The following is an 18130-nucleotide window of genomic DNA, read 5'->3' on the forward strand; positions in this document are numbered from 1 at the left end:
AACAACTCACCATAGCCCAACATCTTATCTCTAACCGTAGGCCTACTCATTGAGTCATTGACTACCTCGGCCATGATATGGATATCCATTCCCCACCGTGACTCATGAGTCCACTCCTCCTTCCCTGCTCCGCACGAACTCGCTCGCTCCATCTCACGCTCCTCTTCTTCCTTTGCTCGGCCCCCCGCAACGCCGGCTCGCCCCATCTCACGCTCCTATCCTCTCTGACCAGTGCGCCGCCGGTGGTCTCACCCGCATCTGGGATCTTTCTTCCCCCACTGACCTCCACGTCGTAGATCTGATGCAGCTGCTGCCGAGTGGCTGCCACCTCCACATCGACTCGTGTCATCGCCATCTCCCCCAACTCACGTTGCTGCCTCCTCTTCCCTCTCTACCTCACGTGGCCTCGACCCTCGGCTCCTCTGTGCGGCTGGCGGCGGCGCTCCCCCACGGCTCCACTGTGATGCGGGCTTCGAGCTGGCCCGTCCTACTCTGTAGGCCGTGCTTCCTAGGCTAGCTCGGCCCGAAAATCGCCCCAACAGGCCGTGCCTAGGCCGCTGATTAGGCACGGGGCCTATTTGGGCATGGCCCAAGAGGCACGACGTGCCGTGCCGGCCCGACGCCCATCGGGCCGTGCCCGGTGGCCCAGTAGTGGCCCGGCCCGATGGACATCTATAATTGCAGCCAAAGATGCAGGCGTCATTTTATGTGGTACGTGGTCCGTTTGGATGACGAGGAACAAACGTCGGCATGGAGGAGTGCCCGTGAAGGTAGCTGCTAGGTGGGCAATTGACACTGCATTTGACCTCTGGCAGTTTGCCCATCCGATCAAAGTCCCAACAGCTCCGGTGAGCAATCAAAGGTCCTGGCAAGCACCGGAGCGAGAGTGGATTAAGTGCAATTAATGTCGATGCTGCTTTCCATGCTGAGAATGGGACAGCGTCGTCAGGAGTGGTTCTGCGAGATCATGAAGGAAGAACATGTGGAGGCAGAGCGAGTTGGTATGAACATTGCCTCAATGCTTTAACTGCGGAAGTTGTGGCATGCCGGGATGGCCTGCTATATGCATTGGAGAGAGGAGTGCGGAGGCTGAAGATGGAATCTGACTGCCAGCACTACTGGAAATAGAGACTTTGCCGAGTGTCAAAAATCGGACACTCGACAAAGATCTTCTTTGCCAAGTGCTGCACTCGACAAAGAATTGCACTCGGCAAAGATTTCTTTGCCAAGTGCCGGGCACTCGGCAAACATAGGCACTCGGCAAAGGACTTCTTTGCCGAGTGCCAGACTCTCGGCAAAATCTCTACACTCGGCATAGGCTGCCCGTGAAACGGCGCCCTGCCACGGCCTTCTTTGCCGAGCGCCTGCGGTTAGGCACTCGGCAAAGATTTGTTTTTTTTTTGTTTTTAATTTCTTTGCCGAGTGCCCCAGATCTGGCACTCGGCGAAGATTTATTTTTTTTTTAAATTCTTTGCCGAGCGTCTCAGATCTGGCGCTCGGCAAAGATTTTTTTTTTATTTTTAAAATACTATGCCGAGTGCTCCCTGGACGGCACTCGGCAAAGATTTAATTTTTTTTATTATTTCTTTGCCGAGTGCTCCTGTGTATGCACTCGGCAAAGAGGAAATTTAAAAAAAAATTAAAACATTCTTTGTCGAGTGCCTGATGGCTGGCACTCGGCAAAGACACCCTTTGCCGAGTGCCATGCCCTGGCACTCGACAAAGTTTTTTTGTTTTTTTTTGTTTTTGGCCAAAACAAAAAAAAACAAAAAAACTTTGCTGAGTGCCGGGGCATGGCACTCGGCAAAGGGTGTCTTTGCCGAGTGCCAGCCATCAGGCACTCGGCAAAGAATGTTTTAATTTTTTTTAAAAATTTCCTCTTTGCCGAGTGCATACACAGGAGCACTCGGCAAAGAAATAATAAAAAAAATTAAATCTTTGCCGAGTGCCGTCCAGGGGGCACTCGGTGAAGTATTTTTAAAATAAAAAAATTTTCTTTGCCGAGCGCCAGATCTGAGACGCTCGGCAAAGAATTAAAAAAAAATTTAAATCTTTGCCGAGTGCTAGATCTGGGGCACTCGGCAAAGAAATTAAAAACAAAAAAAACAAAATCTTTGCCGAGTGCCTCCCTGATCTGGCACTCGGCAAAGCCGAGGACTTAGCGGTTTTTGACCGGCCGGGCAGTCACTGCCAGCCATCCCCGCGCCCACGCCTGCCCGCCCCGCTCGCCCGCGCCGCCACCGGCACGCCCGCGCGCCCGCGCCGCCCGGCCTGCCCGTGCCGCCGTGCCCTCGCTTCCCACGCGCCCCGGCCGCCAGCCGCGTGCCTTCCCAGCGCCTGCCCTGCCCCCAGCCAGCGCCGCCCGCTGCCTTCGCGCCCTGCCGCCGGCCGCGCCGTGCCCCCCGGCCGGCCCTTCCCCAGCCGCGCCGCCCGCTGCCGCGCGCCAGGCCGCGCCGTGCCCCCGGCTGGCCCTTCCCCCGCCGCGCCGCCCTGACCCTGGCCGGCCCTGCGCCCCGGCCGCGCCTTTTTTCTGGCCTTGCCCTGCCCCCGGCCGCGCCCCGTGGACCACCCGCCCCGACGCCATCCGTGCTCGACCCCATCCCCGACTCCGCCCGATCCCGACGCCGCCCGCCCCTACCCCGTCGCCCGTCAGGTATGCCTTCTCACTTATTATTGTCGAGGTAGTGGTAGTTGTAGTAGTATTAGTTGTACTAGTGGTAGTATTAGTACAACTAGTGGTAGTATTAGTAGTAGAATTAGTGGTAGTAGTAGTAGTAGAAGTAGTGGTAGTAGTAGTACAACTAATGATATTAGTTGTAGCAATAGTGGTAGTAGTAGAAGAACCAATGGTAGTAGTAGTAGCAATAGTGAAAGTAGTAGTACAAGTAGTGGTACTACTTGGATATATTCTTCTGCATGGATTGATATCCAAACTACATGGCTTCTGTTGAGCCATATGTGCTTGTCGACCATCGTGCCGTTGTTTTTTGTAGGTTTTGGAAACCTCACCGTGCAGGGGAGGTTCTGCCGATTTTTTTTTTGTAAATAACAGTATTTTGTTCCATTTTTGTAGAGAAGAGCCCGTCAGAGTTGAGTCGGAGTTCTCGCCACCGTGTCGGTCTGCCTACACCGCGTCGTCTCGCCACTGCACCGACCCACCACGGCCCCGCTAGCCTGACTCCGTCACCACCCTAGGTATAACCCCTCTTTTCATATCATTGTCGTAGATCGCGTAACCTAGTTAGGCGTCTCCCGTTCGAAAGAGATACGGTTGGAGGTATGCAGACCTTTGCATATCTATGACCATATCTATTTCGGATTGTCCACGCTTTTTGGACAGCCCGTGGATGCGTAGATGGGTTAGTTTCCATGTTCTGCTCTAGTCCGAGACAGAGTTTCGGCATCACCTCCCTGTTGTTCTCCGGATACACACTCTTCTTTGGCAGGACGTGTATCTGGAGAACAGCGGGGAGGTGCTACCGAAATTCTGTCTCGGATAGGAGTAGAGCATGGAAACTAACCTCATCTACACATCTGCGGGTGGGATTAGGACCTATCCTCACCTATTAGATAGTAGGAACACCATGTACATGCAATTAATGGTTACATTACTCACCGATACATATGTTAGAGGATGGATGACCGTCAGTGGATGTACACGGGCTGGAGAAGTCAGAGTGATTACACCACGGAATGGATGAACAAGACCGATGCTTTCTTGAACAGTGCATTTGGCAACGCTGCTAAAGGACATTGCCTAGTTTTGTGTCCCTGCAGCAAATGTGGAAACAGGAGAAGGGTAAACAAGGTGGAAATGGGTAAACATCTTGTGAAGAATGGATTTACGCCGAACTACACCCGGTGGGTCCACCATGGTGAAGCCCATCGTATGAGAGAGGAGGTGGTGAGACCACGGGTGGAGGCTTTTGATGCTGATGCCGGGGTAGCAGACATGTTAGATGACTTTCACCAAGGACAGTTCGATGAGGGACGTGAGGAGGAGATGGAAGCAGCCGCACAGGTGTTCTACGATATGATGGACTCGGCACAGAAACCCCTTCACAATCGGTCAACGGTGTCTCAACTGGATGCCATTGGACGCTTAATGGGATTGAAGTCCGAGTTAAACTTAAGTCGACCTGGCTTCGATAAGATATTGGCCGTGATTGGCACCTTGCTTCCGGAGGGCCACATTCTGCCGAAGAGCATGTACGAGTCACAGAAACTCCTTCGAGCACTTAAGATGCCGTATGAGCAGATACATGCTTGTCCGAAAGGGTGTCTCCTATTTAGGAAAGAACACGAGCATGCAAAGTTCTGTCCAAAGTGTAAATCCTCCAGGTACCTGGAGGTAGACTCTGATGATGGCCAGAAGAGGCAACTTACGATCCCCATGAAAATCCTACGGTACCTTCCGTTCCTACCGAGGATCCAACGGCTATACATGACCGAGGAATCCACGAAACAGATGACATGGCATAAAAATGGCAAACGGTACAATCTTGACAAGATGGTACATCCATCCGATGGTGAAGCTTGGATCCGCTTTAATGACAAACATCGTGACAAAGCAGATGAGGCTCGTAATGTACGTGTCGCGTTGGCAACAGATGGGTTCAATCCTTATGGAATGATGGCTGCCCCATACACATGTTGGCCCGTCTTTGTTATCCCCCTTAATCTCCCCCCCGGTGTCTCCTTTCAACGACATAACGTATTCTTGTCGTTGATAATTCCTAGACACCCAGGGAGTAATATGGGTGTGTTCATGGAGCCCGTATTTGATGAATTGGTCCGTGCTTGGGACGAAGGGGTATGGACATACGATCAAGCTACAAAGACAACCTTCAAAATGCACGTTTGGTACCACTACTCCCTGCATGACTTCTTGGCGTATGGGATATTCTGCGCCTGGTGTGTTCACAGGAAGTTCCCATGCCCAATATGCAAGGAAGGTGTGAGGTTTATTTGGTTGCAGAAGGGTGGCAAGTATTCGTCGTTTGATAGACATCGTCAATTCCTACCTCTTGACCATCCATTCAGACAAGATATCAAGAACTTTACGAAAGGCGTCAAAGTGATAAACCCTACACCGCGGATGATGAATGGTGCCGAGGTTCATGCTTAGATAGGTGCTCTCATGCCCAATGAAGAAGGTGGTTTTGTGGGATATGGTGAGCAGCATATGTGGACTCATATCTCGGGCATGACGAGGCTCCCCTATTTCGATGACCTTCTTCTACCACATAACATTGATGTAATACACACTGAAAAGAATGTCGCCGAGGCACTTTGGGCAACACTCATGGACACTGAAAAGTCTAAGGACAACCCAAAGGCTAGAGTAGACCTGGCAACGTTGTGCGATAGACCAAATCAAGAGATGCAACCTCCTAGTCGTGGCAAGACCTGGAGAAGGCCTAAGGCTGATTTCGTCTTGAAAAAGGACCAAAGGAGGGAAGTACTTGAATGGATCAAGAAGCTAATGTTCCCTGATGGGTATGCAGCGAATCTAAAGAGGGGAGTTAACTTAGGCACTCTGTGAGTCAACGGGATGAAGAGTCATGACTACCACATATGGATTGAGCGGCTTCTTCTGGCGATGGTTCGAGGCTATGTCCCGGAGCATGTCTGGCAAGTGCTGGCAGAGTTGAGCTACTTATTCCGCCAGCTTTGTGCCAAGGAGCTCTCTCGGACCGTCATTGATGACTTGGAAAAAGCGGCACCCGTGTTGCTCTATAAGTTAGAGAAGATCTTTCCACCCGCCTGCTTCTTGTCGATGCAGCATTTGATTGTGCACCTCCCGTATGAGGCACGGATGGGGGGGGGCCGTGCAAAACCGTTGGTGCTATCCAATTGAGAGATGTCTGAAGACTCTTCGCAAAAAATGTAGAAATAAAGCTAGAATTGAGGCTTCCATTGCAGAGGCATACATTCTAGAGGAGGTGTCGAACTTCACAGAGAAATACTACACTGAGAAACTTCCTAACGTTCATAATCCACCCCCTCGTTACAATGCTGGCGAAAATGAATCGAACCTCAACCTTTTCCAAGGGCAACTTGGAAGCGCAAGTGCATCGACCATTAAGCAATTGAAAAATGAAGAGTGGCGCAGTATCATGCTATATGTGTTGACCAACCTTGTCGAGGTGCAACCGTTCATTCGGTAAGTTCTAAACGAACTTGTTTCATTTCGCCGTATGTCCTTGTTTCGTCGTCCAACCCCCTTGTTTCTCGTTGGTATAGGGAATTTCTTCGTCAATCCTGGCATGGATCAAGGCAACCTACACCACAAGAAAATGATACCCTTCTTTCATGGGGTGCGGGACTAGGGAGCCCCGATTTCATTTGTTGGTTCAAACAGAAAGCCCAAACTGATGCGCCTATAAGTGATGAGTTAAGACAGGTTGCAAATGGCTGTGCCGTTAGGGTCAAGTCATTTACCGGTTATGACGTGAATGGATATCGTTTTCACACAGCAAGCTACGAGCAGAGTTGGCCCAATCAACAAACCACAAACAGCGGAGTTGTTACCCCCGGCACTGATGGACTCGACTATTATGGAAGAATTGAAGAAATCTACGAACTATCATTTTATGGTTCCAAACCTCTTACTCCTGTCATATTCAAATGCCACTGGTTTCATCCTGGTGTAATGAGACGAACCCCTAAGCTTGGGCTAGTCGAGATTCAACAGGATTCCATCTGTCCAGGAAAAGATGTCTATATTGTGGCTCAACAGGCCGTCCAGGTTTATTATACGTCATACGTGTGCAAAGACGCCGAGCATCTTAAGGGTTGGTCTATTGTGCACAATGTATCGCCACACGGTAAACTACCTGTCCCAAACGATGAAGATTATAACTTCAACCCAAACACATATGATGGAGAGTTCTATCAAGAAGAGGGGCTACAAGGGAGGTTTGACATAGACTTAACCGAAGAGATAGGAATGGAAGTAGATAATGAAAGGGATGATGACGAGGACGCTGGAGACGAGGTGTGAAATCTGAAGGACATACAAATGCTTGAGCGATTACATTTCGGCAATGACAATGAAGACAACATTCCTCCTTCGGATAGTGTTGATGAGTTGGACAATGTTGATAGTGATGACGAGACCTATGATCCAGCTAATTTCAATCATGAAGATTATTTCTAATACATGTAATACTATGTTTTTTGTAATTATGTTTTGTTCATTTTTGCATATATTTCTAATACATGTAATACTATATTTTTTGTAATTATGTTTTGTTTATTTTTGCACCTATTTCTAATTACGTCTTGTTTTTCTTTTTTATTGCAGGTGATTGAACAAAGATGGCGGGCGACCGTCATAGGTCTGTGAACTCGATTTACCAAAGACAACGCCGGTCGTAGGAGGGGGCGGAGGGGGCGGCAGAGGGATCGAACAGGAGGAGGAGGACCGCTAGCCGCAGGATGGGGCCATCTCCTCCCACGCCACGTGAGGAGGACCGCCAGCCGCAGGAGGAGGTGGCGCCCATGGATGAGTCAGACGAGGAGTTGGTTCGGCAGACGGAGGAGGAGGAGAAGGAGGGGGGGGGGAGGCGGCAGGCACGGGTTCCGCTTCCTCCAACTCCTCTTCGAGTGTCTACTTGCGAGGTCCCGCGAGCCTCCCACAGGTTCCGCTTCGTCACCAATGCCCACTGATTCGCCCCGAAGGACAAAAGTAAGTAACTGTATATGTTATCAGCACTACTTCATATGATATGATGAAAAAAAACTAATAATTTTTCTTAATTACTTGTGCAGGAACTGGGTGGTTGTGTCGAGTGGTAGCGCACGGCTAGTCAACGGCATCCTGGGTCTTCTGTGCAGGCAGCACTTCCCCGACATTGTCACGTACGCATCGAAGACGGAGCCGGCCTACTCGTTTGACCACTACGTCGTCGCCTCCGATGCGGAGTACCCCAACAAGGTGGCGCGGGTGAAGGCAGAGTTTTGGGTAAGTCTCCCTTGCACAACATTGCTCAATACGTCGCATTCATTAGACTTTTCTTGAAATAATGAATCGATACATCGCTTTTGTATGCAGACTTATTACAGATGCGAGGAGGGATTTGAGGCCAGGGCGGAGCAGGCGACTACCAAAGCCTGTAAAAAACTCATCACCGACATGCATCACGAGGCGCGCATCCAGGCCATCGTAACCTACTATGGGTCGAAGCTTGGAGAGAGGAAAACCAAGAAAGACGCAAGAGAGATGCAGCTGACCCGGGAGCAGTACCTTGAGGTAAATGAAGAACATCAACATTGATTCGATTTGAGATTAAGTTGGTTTAATTTGATCTTCTTATATGTCCAATACTTGATGACGTGTAGGTGATTCCCTGGTGGTGCCAAGCGTATCCCGAGTGCTGGGCGATGATGGTGGACAGGTGGTTCACGGAGGAGTACCTCAAGATGCACAGGGATGCCTGGAACCGTCGTTTACTGATGCAAGGTCTAGCACACCATCAAGGCAGCCGCAACCTCGCCGGATACAAACAAGCATAGGTACGCGAATTGATTTATCTATTGTCACGCTCAGTTCTGTATAATTTCTAATCATCGTGCTGTCTTTCTCGCAGTCGACGTCACATAGTGGCCAGGCTTGCTCGGACTTCCAGGCATGGTGTATGGCCCACAAGGGTAAGGCGACGTCCGACGTCTCCTTCAACCTGTAGGACCCGCCCGAGGCATACACGAACCCGAGCGTCCACTCCCGCATCAGTGAGTACACTGAGGTGGCGAGGTCGCTCCATGGGGCAGACCACGATCCGAGCACCCAGGACTTCGATGGAGAGGCCGTCATGAGGGCGGGGCAAGGCAAGAAGCATGGACGGTTCTGGCTTGGCGACGGCGTCATCGACATGGCCTCTACTCCCTCTCTCTCCCAGATCTGAGCACAGAGCACGAGCGAGAGCCCGGCCATTCGCACACGGCCGACCGCTGCACAGCACCGGGTCGACGCACTCGAGGTTATTCCTGTTTTACTCGTCATACATTGATCTTTACACACCTTAATTAGCTTTGCATTACTGAAACATTAGAGTGAAATATTGCAGGCCCGGCTGGAACAAGAAATGAAGGAACGTCAGGAGCTGGGGGCCTAGTTGGAGGCCGAGCGGGCCGAGCGGCAGGCCCAGGCGCAGAGGCTGATGGACATTACGGATTTTCTACAAGGGCTTGGGCAACGTATGGGCTTGTCTCTGCCACCTGGGCTGTTGGTTCCACCTCCGCCTCCGCGTCCTGCAGCTGCAGCTACTCCTGTGAGTATCAAAGTTTTTTACTTTCACTTGTGCTTTGCTTGTATGGCCTCTATCGTCCTAGATTAGCTATCAAAATAATTTTATCTCACATGCAATCTTTTCTCTTTTGTGCAGTCTTTATCTGACGGTGGTTCGAATAATCCACCTCATGCACCTACGAATGATGCACCTGGGCCTTCACCACAGTCGCAGTGGCCGAGATGAGTGCATGTTGTATTTTTTATATTTGTTGTTCACTTGGTGATGAACTTGTGATGCACTTGTGGACTTTGATGGACTTGTAAACTTATTTGGATGGACTTGAGCACTTATTATTATATATTGTGATGGATGTGTTATGGGTGGATGGATGTGTGGATGGATGAGATATATATGTGATGGATGAGTGCGATGGATGAGATATATATGTGATGGATGAGATATATATGTGGTGGATGAGATATATATGTGATATATGTTTGTATGAATGTATTTGTTACGATGGAACGCAAAAAAAAATATTTGCCGTTTTGGGTCACTTTGCTGAGTGTTGCACTCGGCAAAGGACCCCTTTGCCGAGCGCAATGGTCACAACACTCGGCAAAGCTGGCAAAATGGGCGACCAGAAAACAGATTTTTCAGCTTTGCCGAGTGCTGTGACTATAACACTCGGCAAAGAAATTTTAAAAAAAAATTTAAACTTTGCCGAGTGCCTGCCGTGTTGGCACTCGGCAAAGAGTTTTAAAAAAAAAACCTTTGCCGAGTGCCTGGAGTGGTGGCACTCGGCAAAGAAAATTTCCAAAAAAAATAAAAGCTCTTTGCCGAGTGCCTTCCGGGTTGACGCTCGGCAAATAATTTTTTTTAAAAAAATAAAAAATCTTTGCCGAGTGCCTGGAGGTTTGGCACTCGGCAAAGAAAATTTTCAAAAAAAAATAAAAGCTCTTTGCCGAGTGCCTTCTGGGTTGGCGCTCGGCAAAGAATTTAAAAAAAAAAAGATTTGCCGAGTACATGGAGGGTTGGCACTCGGCAAAGAAAATTCTCAAAAAAAAAATAAAAGCTCTTTGCCGAGTGCCTCACGTGTTGGCACTCGGCAAAGAAAGTTTTAAAAAAAATTTAAAAAAATCTTTGCCGAGTGCCGACAGGGTTAACACTCGGCAAAGTGACCGTCAACGGAACCGGCGCCGTGACGGTCGCTTTTCTTTGCCGAGTGTTTCCGGGGCACTCGGCAAAGAGTGCTTTACCGATCATTTTTTTGCCGTGTGTGCTTTGCCGAGTGCCGCACTCGGCAAAGGCTTTGCCGAGTGCAATATAGCCTTTGCCGAGTGCCTCATGCACTCGGCAAAGAACCTGAATCCAGTAGTGCAGGTGCTGGTCCGGCTGTGGACTAACCGAGCAAACCAAAAATCGGAAGTCGATTACTTGCTGAAGCAGATGGAAGACATCAGCCGGAGCTTCGAATCTTTTGATTTATCGTTCATTAGTAGAGATTGTAATAGATTAGCTCATGAATGTGCTCGTCTAGTTTCTCATGAAAACCGGGTGGAGGAGTGGCTTATAATCCCACCAGGGCTTAGGGAGATCGTAGACATGGATTGTAATCTGGCTCATGGCTAATATATGAAGCTCTGACTTCCCCCCCCCCCCCCCCCCCCCCCCCCCCCCAAAAAAAAAAAGAGGGGCATCACTGAAGATTTAAATTAAATTGAAGAGTCAAATACAAATATGTACGGCGAAAATAAAACAGGATAAGAGCCAAAGGCAAGCTGGACGAAACGGGACTAAACCCAGGAGTAGTTGTCAAGTCTATCAGGCGAAGGAGATGGAGACGGAGCTCCTCACGGTGTGGTTGCCAGACACCCACCGGAGCGAGCCCTCCACAATCTTGGCGTCAGTGCTCTGCCCCCGCCACACGGAGACCGTGAAGTTCTGAGCCTGGTTCACCTCGGTGAACTGCAGCGAGCTCGGAGTGACCTTCACCTGCACAGAGGCTGGCAGGTCGACGTGCGGGTAGTACACCGCCGGCGCCTCCCCGACATTCTTCACCGTGCGGCTCACCACGACCGGAGCCGTGGGGTTCGTCGTGGACGGGAGCGTGACCGTGATGGATGGGTAGTTGAGCATGCGGTCCGGGATCACCGTGATGGTCGAGCAGTCGATCGAGCGGCGCGCGATCACGGACACCTCCTTGCTCGTGTACATGCCGCAGAGGAAGCCGATGTACTCGGCGGGCGCGATGTCGTAGACGAGGCCAGGATCGAGGGCCTTGTCGGGGTTCACCTGGCCGGCGCCTGTGGCGAACAAGTTGGCCGGCACGTACTGCTCGTCCACTATTGGTTTCCCCGATCTGTCGTCGGGGTCAGCGGTCGTCATGATGGCGGACTTGATCGCTGACGGCGACCAGTCCGGGTACTTACTCTTGATGAGCGCGGCGATGCCGCTGAGGTGCGGCGTGGACATGGACGTGCCGGATTCCAAGTTGAACGTCGGCTCTGTGGACGGAGGGCCAACCCGGAATGGCCACGCCGCGAGCACGCTCACGCCGGGGCCTGTGATGTCAGGCTTCAGGATGCCGGGGTTCTGGATGCTGGGCCCGCGCGAGGAGAACGAGGTGATAGCCGGTGCCGGTGACGTACCAAGCACGGTGCCCTTGAAGATTATTTGCGCCACCGGGTTCGCCGTGGAGTTGATGTACTCCTTGATGGCTACGCCGGCAACGTAGCTGACGTGCGAGGCAGGGAGCACGTGCGCGTCGGCGAGGGTGCTGTATCCGTCGGAGAACTGGTTCGCCATAATCATGCCGAACCCACCGGCTCTCTTCACCTCGGCACCTTTGTCAAGCCTTGCGACGATGCCACGGTCGCAGAGCACGATCTTGCCTTTGACATCGAAGCCGTCCAGTGAACCGTTGCCGCAGAAACTGGCGTTGGGTGTTGAGCTGGCGCCCGCGTAGACCAACGGGTAGGTGACGGTCGTCGAGATGTTGGGCTGGAAAGCCGACTCGCCATCGAACGTCGAGCCGTTTCCGAGGCGCACCTGGGCAGCGATCAGACGGTCCATGGTGCCCGCCGCGACGGTGAGCATCCACGGCGCGTCGTTGGACAGCGTGCTATCCGCTGGGCCGTCGTTGCCAGCCGCCAAGCTGACAAAGACGCCCTTCTCAACGGCCGCAAATGTGCCAATGGCGAGGTTGTCTTCGTAGAACGGCAGCGTCGGCCCGCCAAGGGACATGGAGATAACGTCACAGCCATCACCGACGGCCGCGTCGATGCCGGCGAGGATGTCGGCACTGGTGCACTCGTCGCCACACACCTTGTACATGGCGACGTGCGCGCGTGGCGCCATGCCGGAGGCAGTGCCGGCGGCCTGGCCGAGCACCTGTGCGCCCGGCACGACGGCTCCCGCCGCGGTGCTCGACGTGTGCGTGCCGTGCCCGTCCAGGTCGAGCGGGGACGGGTCCGACTCGAAAGAACGTGCGCCGATGAGCTTGTTGTTGCACGCCGAGGCGTTGAAGTCGCAGCGGCCCTTCCACTTGGCCGGCGGCGGCGGCATGCCGTAGCCGCTGAAGGAGGGGTGGAAGGGATAGACGCCGCTGTCGAGCACGCCGATGATGACGCCCTCGCCGAACTCGGAGGTGTAGTTCTTGCCCCTCTGCGGCAGCTCCAGTCCAAGGAACTGCGGCGTGTGTGTCGTCAGCAGCCGGTACACGTGGTTCGGCACCGCCGTGACGAACCCGGGCATGGCGGACAGCGCGTCGAGTTCCTGCTCCGTCAGCCGAGCGGCGAAGCCGCTCGCGACGTGGTGATACGAGTGGACGAGCCGCTCGTCCTCTGGAAGGAACGTCTTGTACCAAGTCGTTCGGTCGTCGGTCGTGCCGAACACGTGGCTCTCGTGCGGCTGCACGTGAACGATGAACGTACGGAGCTCATCGCCGGTCACCGCGGCGACGACTGCAAGGAGAAGGATGGGGAGCAACGGGAGGTTGAAGCTTCCCATGGCTGGCTTGCTGTGAGCTATTGTGTGAGCGTGCATGGACTTTTTATAAGACCTACGTGCTCGTATGCTCCATTATTAAAGATTCCATATGCGTTAGATTAGCGTTCTTGTCGCTGTCAAGGAAAGCCGCAGACGGACGGCATTGTTCTGGCCGCGGCACGGAGATTCGGAGCCGTGCCAATGTTGGGAGATGTTTGCAAGGACCGGACTGAGTTTACGATATGGACGTGTACTGGTTTGCTTCGGAATTGCCGTCTCGCGTTAGAGACGAGACGACTGTTTGCGCGCGGCAGACGCGCGCCTGAATTGTTGTCTGTGGATAGCGCAAAGCTAGGGCAACAGGTAAATTCCTGGGAATCACGGCTCTTGACGCCGGTCCGAGAGCAAGTGTCATATATATACCGTGTCACTTGTGTCATTGTGTGCCTCGGCGTTTCCTCGATTGCAAAAACGAGCGATGAAATCGGGACGGAGATCGCAACTGCATTCCAACACAAAAGGGATGATGATTTGGTATGTACTGCTAGTTGTTGCCAGTGTTGTTTTGCTGGTATTTTCGGACAGGCAACTTGCTAGTAATGTTTCGGTTGTGAGAAATATTAAACGTCAAATCAAGAATTAAAAAAGCATAAAACGCAATGCTTATCGATTTCTAATTGTGTACAACTTGAGAACATCTCCTAACGGTATGGAGAGTCCATTCTAGAGTTAATTTCAGTGTCATTGCACGAATTATGTGGTGTTTGGTCTGATGAACCATCTCATTCTAGATGAAGATGGTGTGTCATGAGTCCATCTATGAAAATTTAATGGAATGACTTCATTTCTAATGCTTATACTAGTTATTAACTTGTAGAAGATAATGTAGCAACTGAAGAGCACATTTTATCCCCAAACAAAAAAAATTGATATGAGATAAGATGATGAGCTACCCAAATTTTCAAACCAAACACCCAACAAGAAGGTACCGATTACAGATGCACGTTTAGGATATTATTATGGAAATAAAATTAATAAAAAAACACCTAGCCCTACCGATGTACATTTTAGCTAGGTTATTCTAGATATATATTTTTTAAAAAGAATCTTGTCGATGTAGTATTATTCTGCAAGTCATACAGAAGCTAGAGGAAATTTCCTACATGGCCCTCACAGTCTTCCCTCCTTGGTCTTGGAACTATTAAACAAAGCGCCAGGAGCAAAATGACAAATTAGAGCCTCCTGCAACAGTATAATTGGACAAGATTTAGTAAAAAGCATAAATTGTTTTAAGATAATTTAAACTGTTAAACGCCACTTTCTAACTCAGGTAGGTAGGGAGATAATTTAAATGGTTTTAAGAGTTGAGGGAGGCAAGTTACCTAGTTTTAGAGTTCAGAGAGAAAACCTTGAGTAAACCCAACATTCAAGGAGGCTATAAAAGGATTGTTCCTTCTTTCAACTAAGGGCTCTTTTGGAACAAAGGATTTTCATAGGAAAAACATAGGATCCTCCGTCCAATAGAATTTGTTATTGTAGCACCCTTTGGAACATAGGATTGTGCCATAGGAAAAATAAAAGAAACTTTCCTTTGGGCGTGATTTTACAGGAATTTTGTAGGATCCAAAACATCCACTACAAGCTCATGTTTTTCATTCTTGTGCTTTTCCTATGAACCATCCAAACATCAATTCCTATGACTTTCTTTTGTTTTACAATTCTCTATTTTGCATATGCAATCCTATCTTATTCCTGTATTTTTTCTATTCCTATGTTCTTCCAATCCTGCGTTCCAAAGGAGCTCTAAGTGTTTTGAATTGCTAGGTGGGCTTCTTCTTGAGCTGCACCTATTATGGGCTTGGAGGCTCAGTTAGGTATAAGTGTCCATCCTTTTTGGACTTCTTTCTATTTTCTTAAAGCTAAATCTATTTTTTTTAAGCTTCTAGATATATTTTTATGAATTACAAATATTTTATTTGAGTTTATTTACATGACCCTGTCTACCTATATGATTTTTCTCAGAACTTTAGAAACTTAAAAATATTTTTCATGATTTAAAAACTTCATTAGGCGTTCATAGAAATTTTTTAATTAAAAATAATAAAACCATCTAACTCAGGTACAGTTTACAGTTCAAGAACGCAATGGAAGACCCCATTCTCAGGAAAACAAACAATCATTTGGCTAGATAGACCACTGGTATCAATTCAAGCGAAGGAAATGGAGAGGGGGCTCCTGACAGTGTACGTGTCTGACACCCACCGGAGCGCGCCTTGCACCACCGGAGCGCCGTTCTGCCTCGGCCACACGACCACTTTGAAGCTCTGCTCCTGGTTCACCTGGGTGAACACCAGTTCGCGTGGGTACACGGCGACGGTCACGTCGTCGTCAAATATGTCAACCGCCGCGTAGTACACCGACGGCACCTCCCCGACGTTCTTCACCGTGCGCTCAACGACCGCGGGCGTGATCCGATTCCACGTCTGCTGGAACGCGACAGAGATGGACGGGTAATTCATCTTGCTCTCCGGGATCACCGTGACGGCCGAGCAGTCGACCGGCCTTCTCGCGATCACCGACACGTTCTGGCTGTCATACAGGCCGCAGAGGTAGCCGATGTAGTCGCTGGCCGCGATATCGTAGACCAGGCCGGGGTCCGCGGCCTTCTCAGGGTCCCGCCGGCACACGATGTTCGTTGAGGATGGGATTGCCGGCACGGTCGGTGGCATCCGCGGTGGTCATGATGGCCGACTTGATAGTGGCAGGTGACCAGTGAGGGTGCTTGCTCTTGACGAGCGCCACGACGCCGCTGAGGTGAGGCGCCGACATGGACGTGCCGGAGATGACGTTGAAGGTCGGTCCTGGGAGTACAGGTGCCGACGGCGGGCCAACCTGGAACGGCCATGCGGCGAGCACGTTGACGCCGGGGCCCGTGACGTCGGGATTCAGAATGCCGGGGTTCTCAATGCTAGTCCCACGAGAGGAGAAGGCGGCGATGGATGGAGCAGGTGGCGTGCCGAGGATTGTACCCTCAAAGATGATCTGCGCCGTGGCGTTCGACGTGGAATTGACGTAGGACTTGATGGTTGAAGCGGCGGCGTAGTTGACGTGCAACGCCGGCAGGACGTGTGCGTCGGCGAGCGTGTTGTAGCCTTGAGGAAATGTGTTGAGCAGTATCATGCCGGCGCCGCCGGCACTTTGGACCACCGCGCCTTTCAGTATCCTCGTGATGTTGTGTCCCGGCCCGCCCCCCAGTTCGCAGAGCACGATCTTGCCCCTGACGTCCATGCCGTCCAGCGAGCCGTTGCCGCAGAGCTCGGCGTACGGCTTCCCGCTCACGCCAGGGTAGACCAACGGGTAGAAGGTGGAGTTCCAAGCCTGTGGCTGGTAGAGCGACTCGCCGTGGAAGACGTAGCCGTTCCCCAGGCGGACCGTCGAACGAATGGAGCGGTCCATCGTGCTTGCAGCGATGGTGAGCATCCACGGTGTTGGGGTTTAGTCAAAAGACTAGCCATAGGCGGAAGAAGCCTTCACCTATCAGGCTAGTCTTTTGGGTTGGGAAGGTCCAAAGCCTTATATGTTATAGTTTCGGTGGACCTGGGACCTGTGGGAACGCAGCCTATATGGCAGAAGAAGCCTCATAAGCCTATGGTCAGAAAAGCTAAACCCAATAAAAAATCTCGAGCGTCACACATATGGCTAAGGGGGAAATACGGTGGGGGCACCCGATGTGTGACTAAGGGGGAAGATTGGGGGGGGAGTATGGCGGGGGCACCCCGATGGACATGGAGATGATGTCGCAGCCGTCACCCACGGCGGCGTCCACAGCGGCGAGGATGGCAGAACCCGGGCATTGCAGACCTTATACATCACGACGTGCGCACGGGGCCTGGCCAAGAGCCTGAGCGCCTGGCACGGCGGCTCCCGTGGCCGTGCTGGCAGTGTGCGTGCCGTGCCCTTCGTCATCGACCGGCGGCGCCCGCCAGTCGTCGGAAGTGGAGTTGGTCGTGGCGTTAGAGCTGGGCACGAAAGAGCGGGCGCCGATGAAGTCGTAGCACCCATTCCACGCAGCCATTGAAGTCGCAGCACCCATTCCACCTGGTCGGCGGCGGCGGCATGCCGTCGTCGCTGAAGGAGGGGTGCGATGGTATGATGCTGGTGTCGAGCACGCCGATGATGACCCCAGCGCCGAGTTCGGCGATGGGGTAGGACCTCTTGGCCTCCCGGGCGTCCAGCCCGAGGAACTGAGGCGTGTGCGTCATGTGCAGCTCGTACATCTGGTCCGGGACCGCCGTCACAAACCTATGCATCGACGACAGAGCGTCGACCTCCTGCCGCGTCAGGCGGGCCGCGATGCCGCTGGCGACGTGGTGGTACGCATGGACGAGCCGGCCGTCGTCCGGGAGGAACGACCTGTACCACGTGTTCCGGTCATCAGCGGTAGCGAGCATCTAGTTCTTCTGGGGCTGCACATGGACGATGAACGTGGTGAGCTCATCGCTGGCGACCACGGCAACGGCAGCAAGGAGAAGGAACGGCAACACAAGGGTCAGCGAGGAGAGCTTGAAGCTTTCCATGGCTGCTTTTTGTCCTGAGGTTCTTCTGTGTGTTTCCATGCATCGAATTTATAGCGTACTTAGCCTGCCTACGTACTCTATGGAATATTGGAATTACCAGATAGGCCCGTTTGGTATGGATTCCCCTGCATCCGGCTCCTACTGACACTACACTGTAGACCCACTATAGACGAAAGCCTTTCTCTCTCCTCTTCTCGCTGACACGCAAGGAGCTGCTGAGCCAAAATTTTTAGCTTCACTAGCTCTTGAGAGGGAGAGGGAAGGGAGGAAATTAGCTCTAGTGAACAGAAGTGCTACAGTGAATTGCAGTGGGAGGTCTTCTCTGCT

At 51.7% G+C, this 18130-nt stretch overlaps 2 protein-coding genes and 1 pseudogene across 2 annotated transcripts; all 3 read right to left on the reverse strand.

Moving 5' to 3' along the window:
- Positions 1-2158: 2158 nt before the first annotated feature.
- LOC136492249 (uncharacterized) lies at positions 2159-2584 on the reverse strand. Its single transcript, XM_066488331.1, has one exon. The coding sequence runs from the start codon at positions 2582-2584 to the stop codon at positions 2159-2161; it is 426 nt and encodes a 141-aa protein (XP_066344428.1).
- Positions 2585-11060: 8476 nt separating this feature from the next.
- On the reverse strand, positions 11061-13247 carry LOC136494960 (subtilisin-like protease 4). The gene has a single exon (XM_066491128.1). It carries the CDS (start codon positions 13245-13247, stop codon positions 11061-11063), a length of 2187 nt encoding a protein of 728 aa, XP_066347225.1.
- A 2186-nt stretch (positions 13248-15433) lies between these two features.
- Positions 15434-17803, reverse strand: LOC136490864 (subtilisin-like protease 4; annotated as a pseudogene).
- Positions 17804-18130: the final 327 nt, after the last annotated feature.

This window comes from Miscanthus floridulus, chromosome 11 (genome assembly GCF_019320115.1).
Source record: "Miscanthus floridulus cultivar M001 chromosome 11, ASM1932011v1, whole genome shotgun sequence".
Taxonomy (NCBI): domain Eukaryota; kingdom Viridiplantae; phylum Streptophyta; class Magnoliopsida; order Poales; family Poaceae; genus Miscanthus; species Miscanthus floridulus.

Excerpts from the sequence above, each read along its gene's own strand:
- LOC136494960 (XM_066491128.1), bottom strand. The coding sequence starts at position 13,247 with ATGGGAAGCTTCAACCTCCCGTTGCTCCCCATCCTTCTCCTTGCAGTC.
- LOC136492249 (XM_066488331.1), bottom strand. The coding sequence starts at position 2,584 with ATGGCGTCGGGGCGGGTGGTCCACGGGGCGCGGCCGGGGGCAGGGCAA.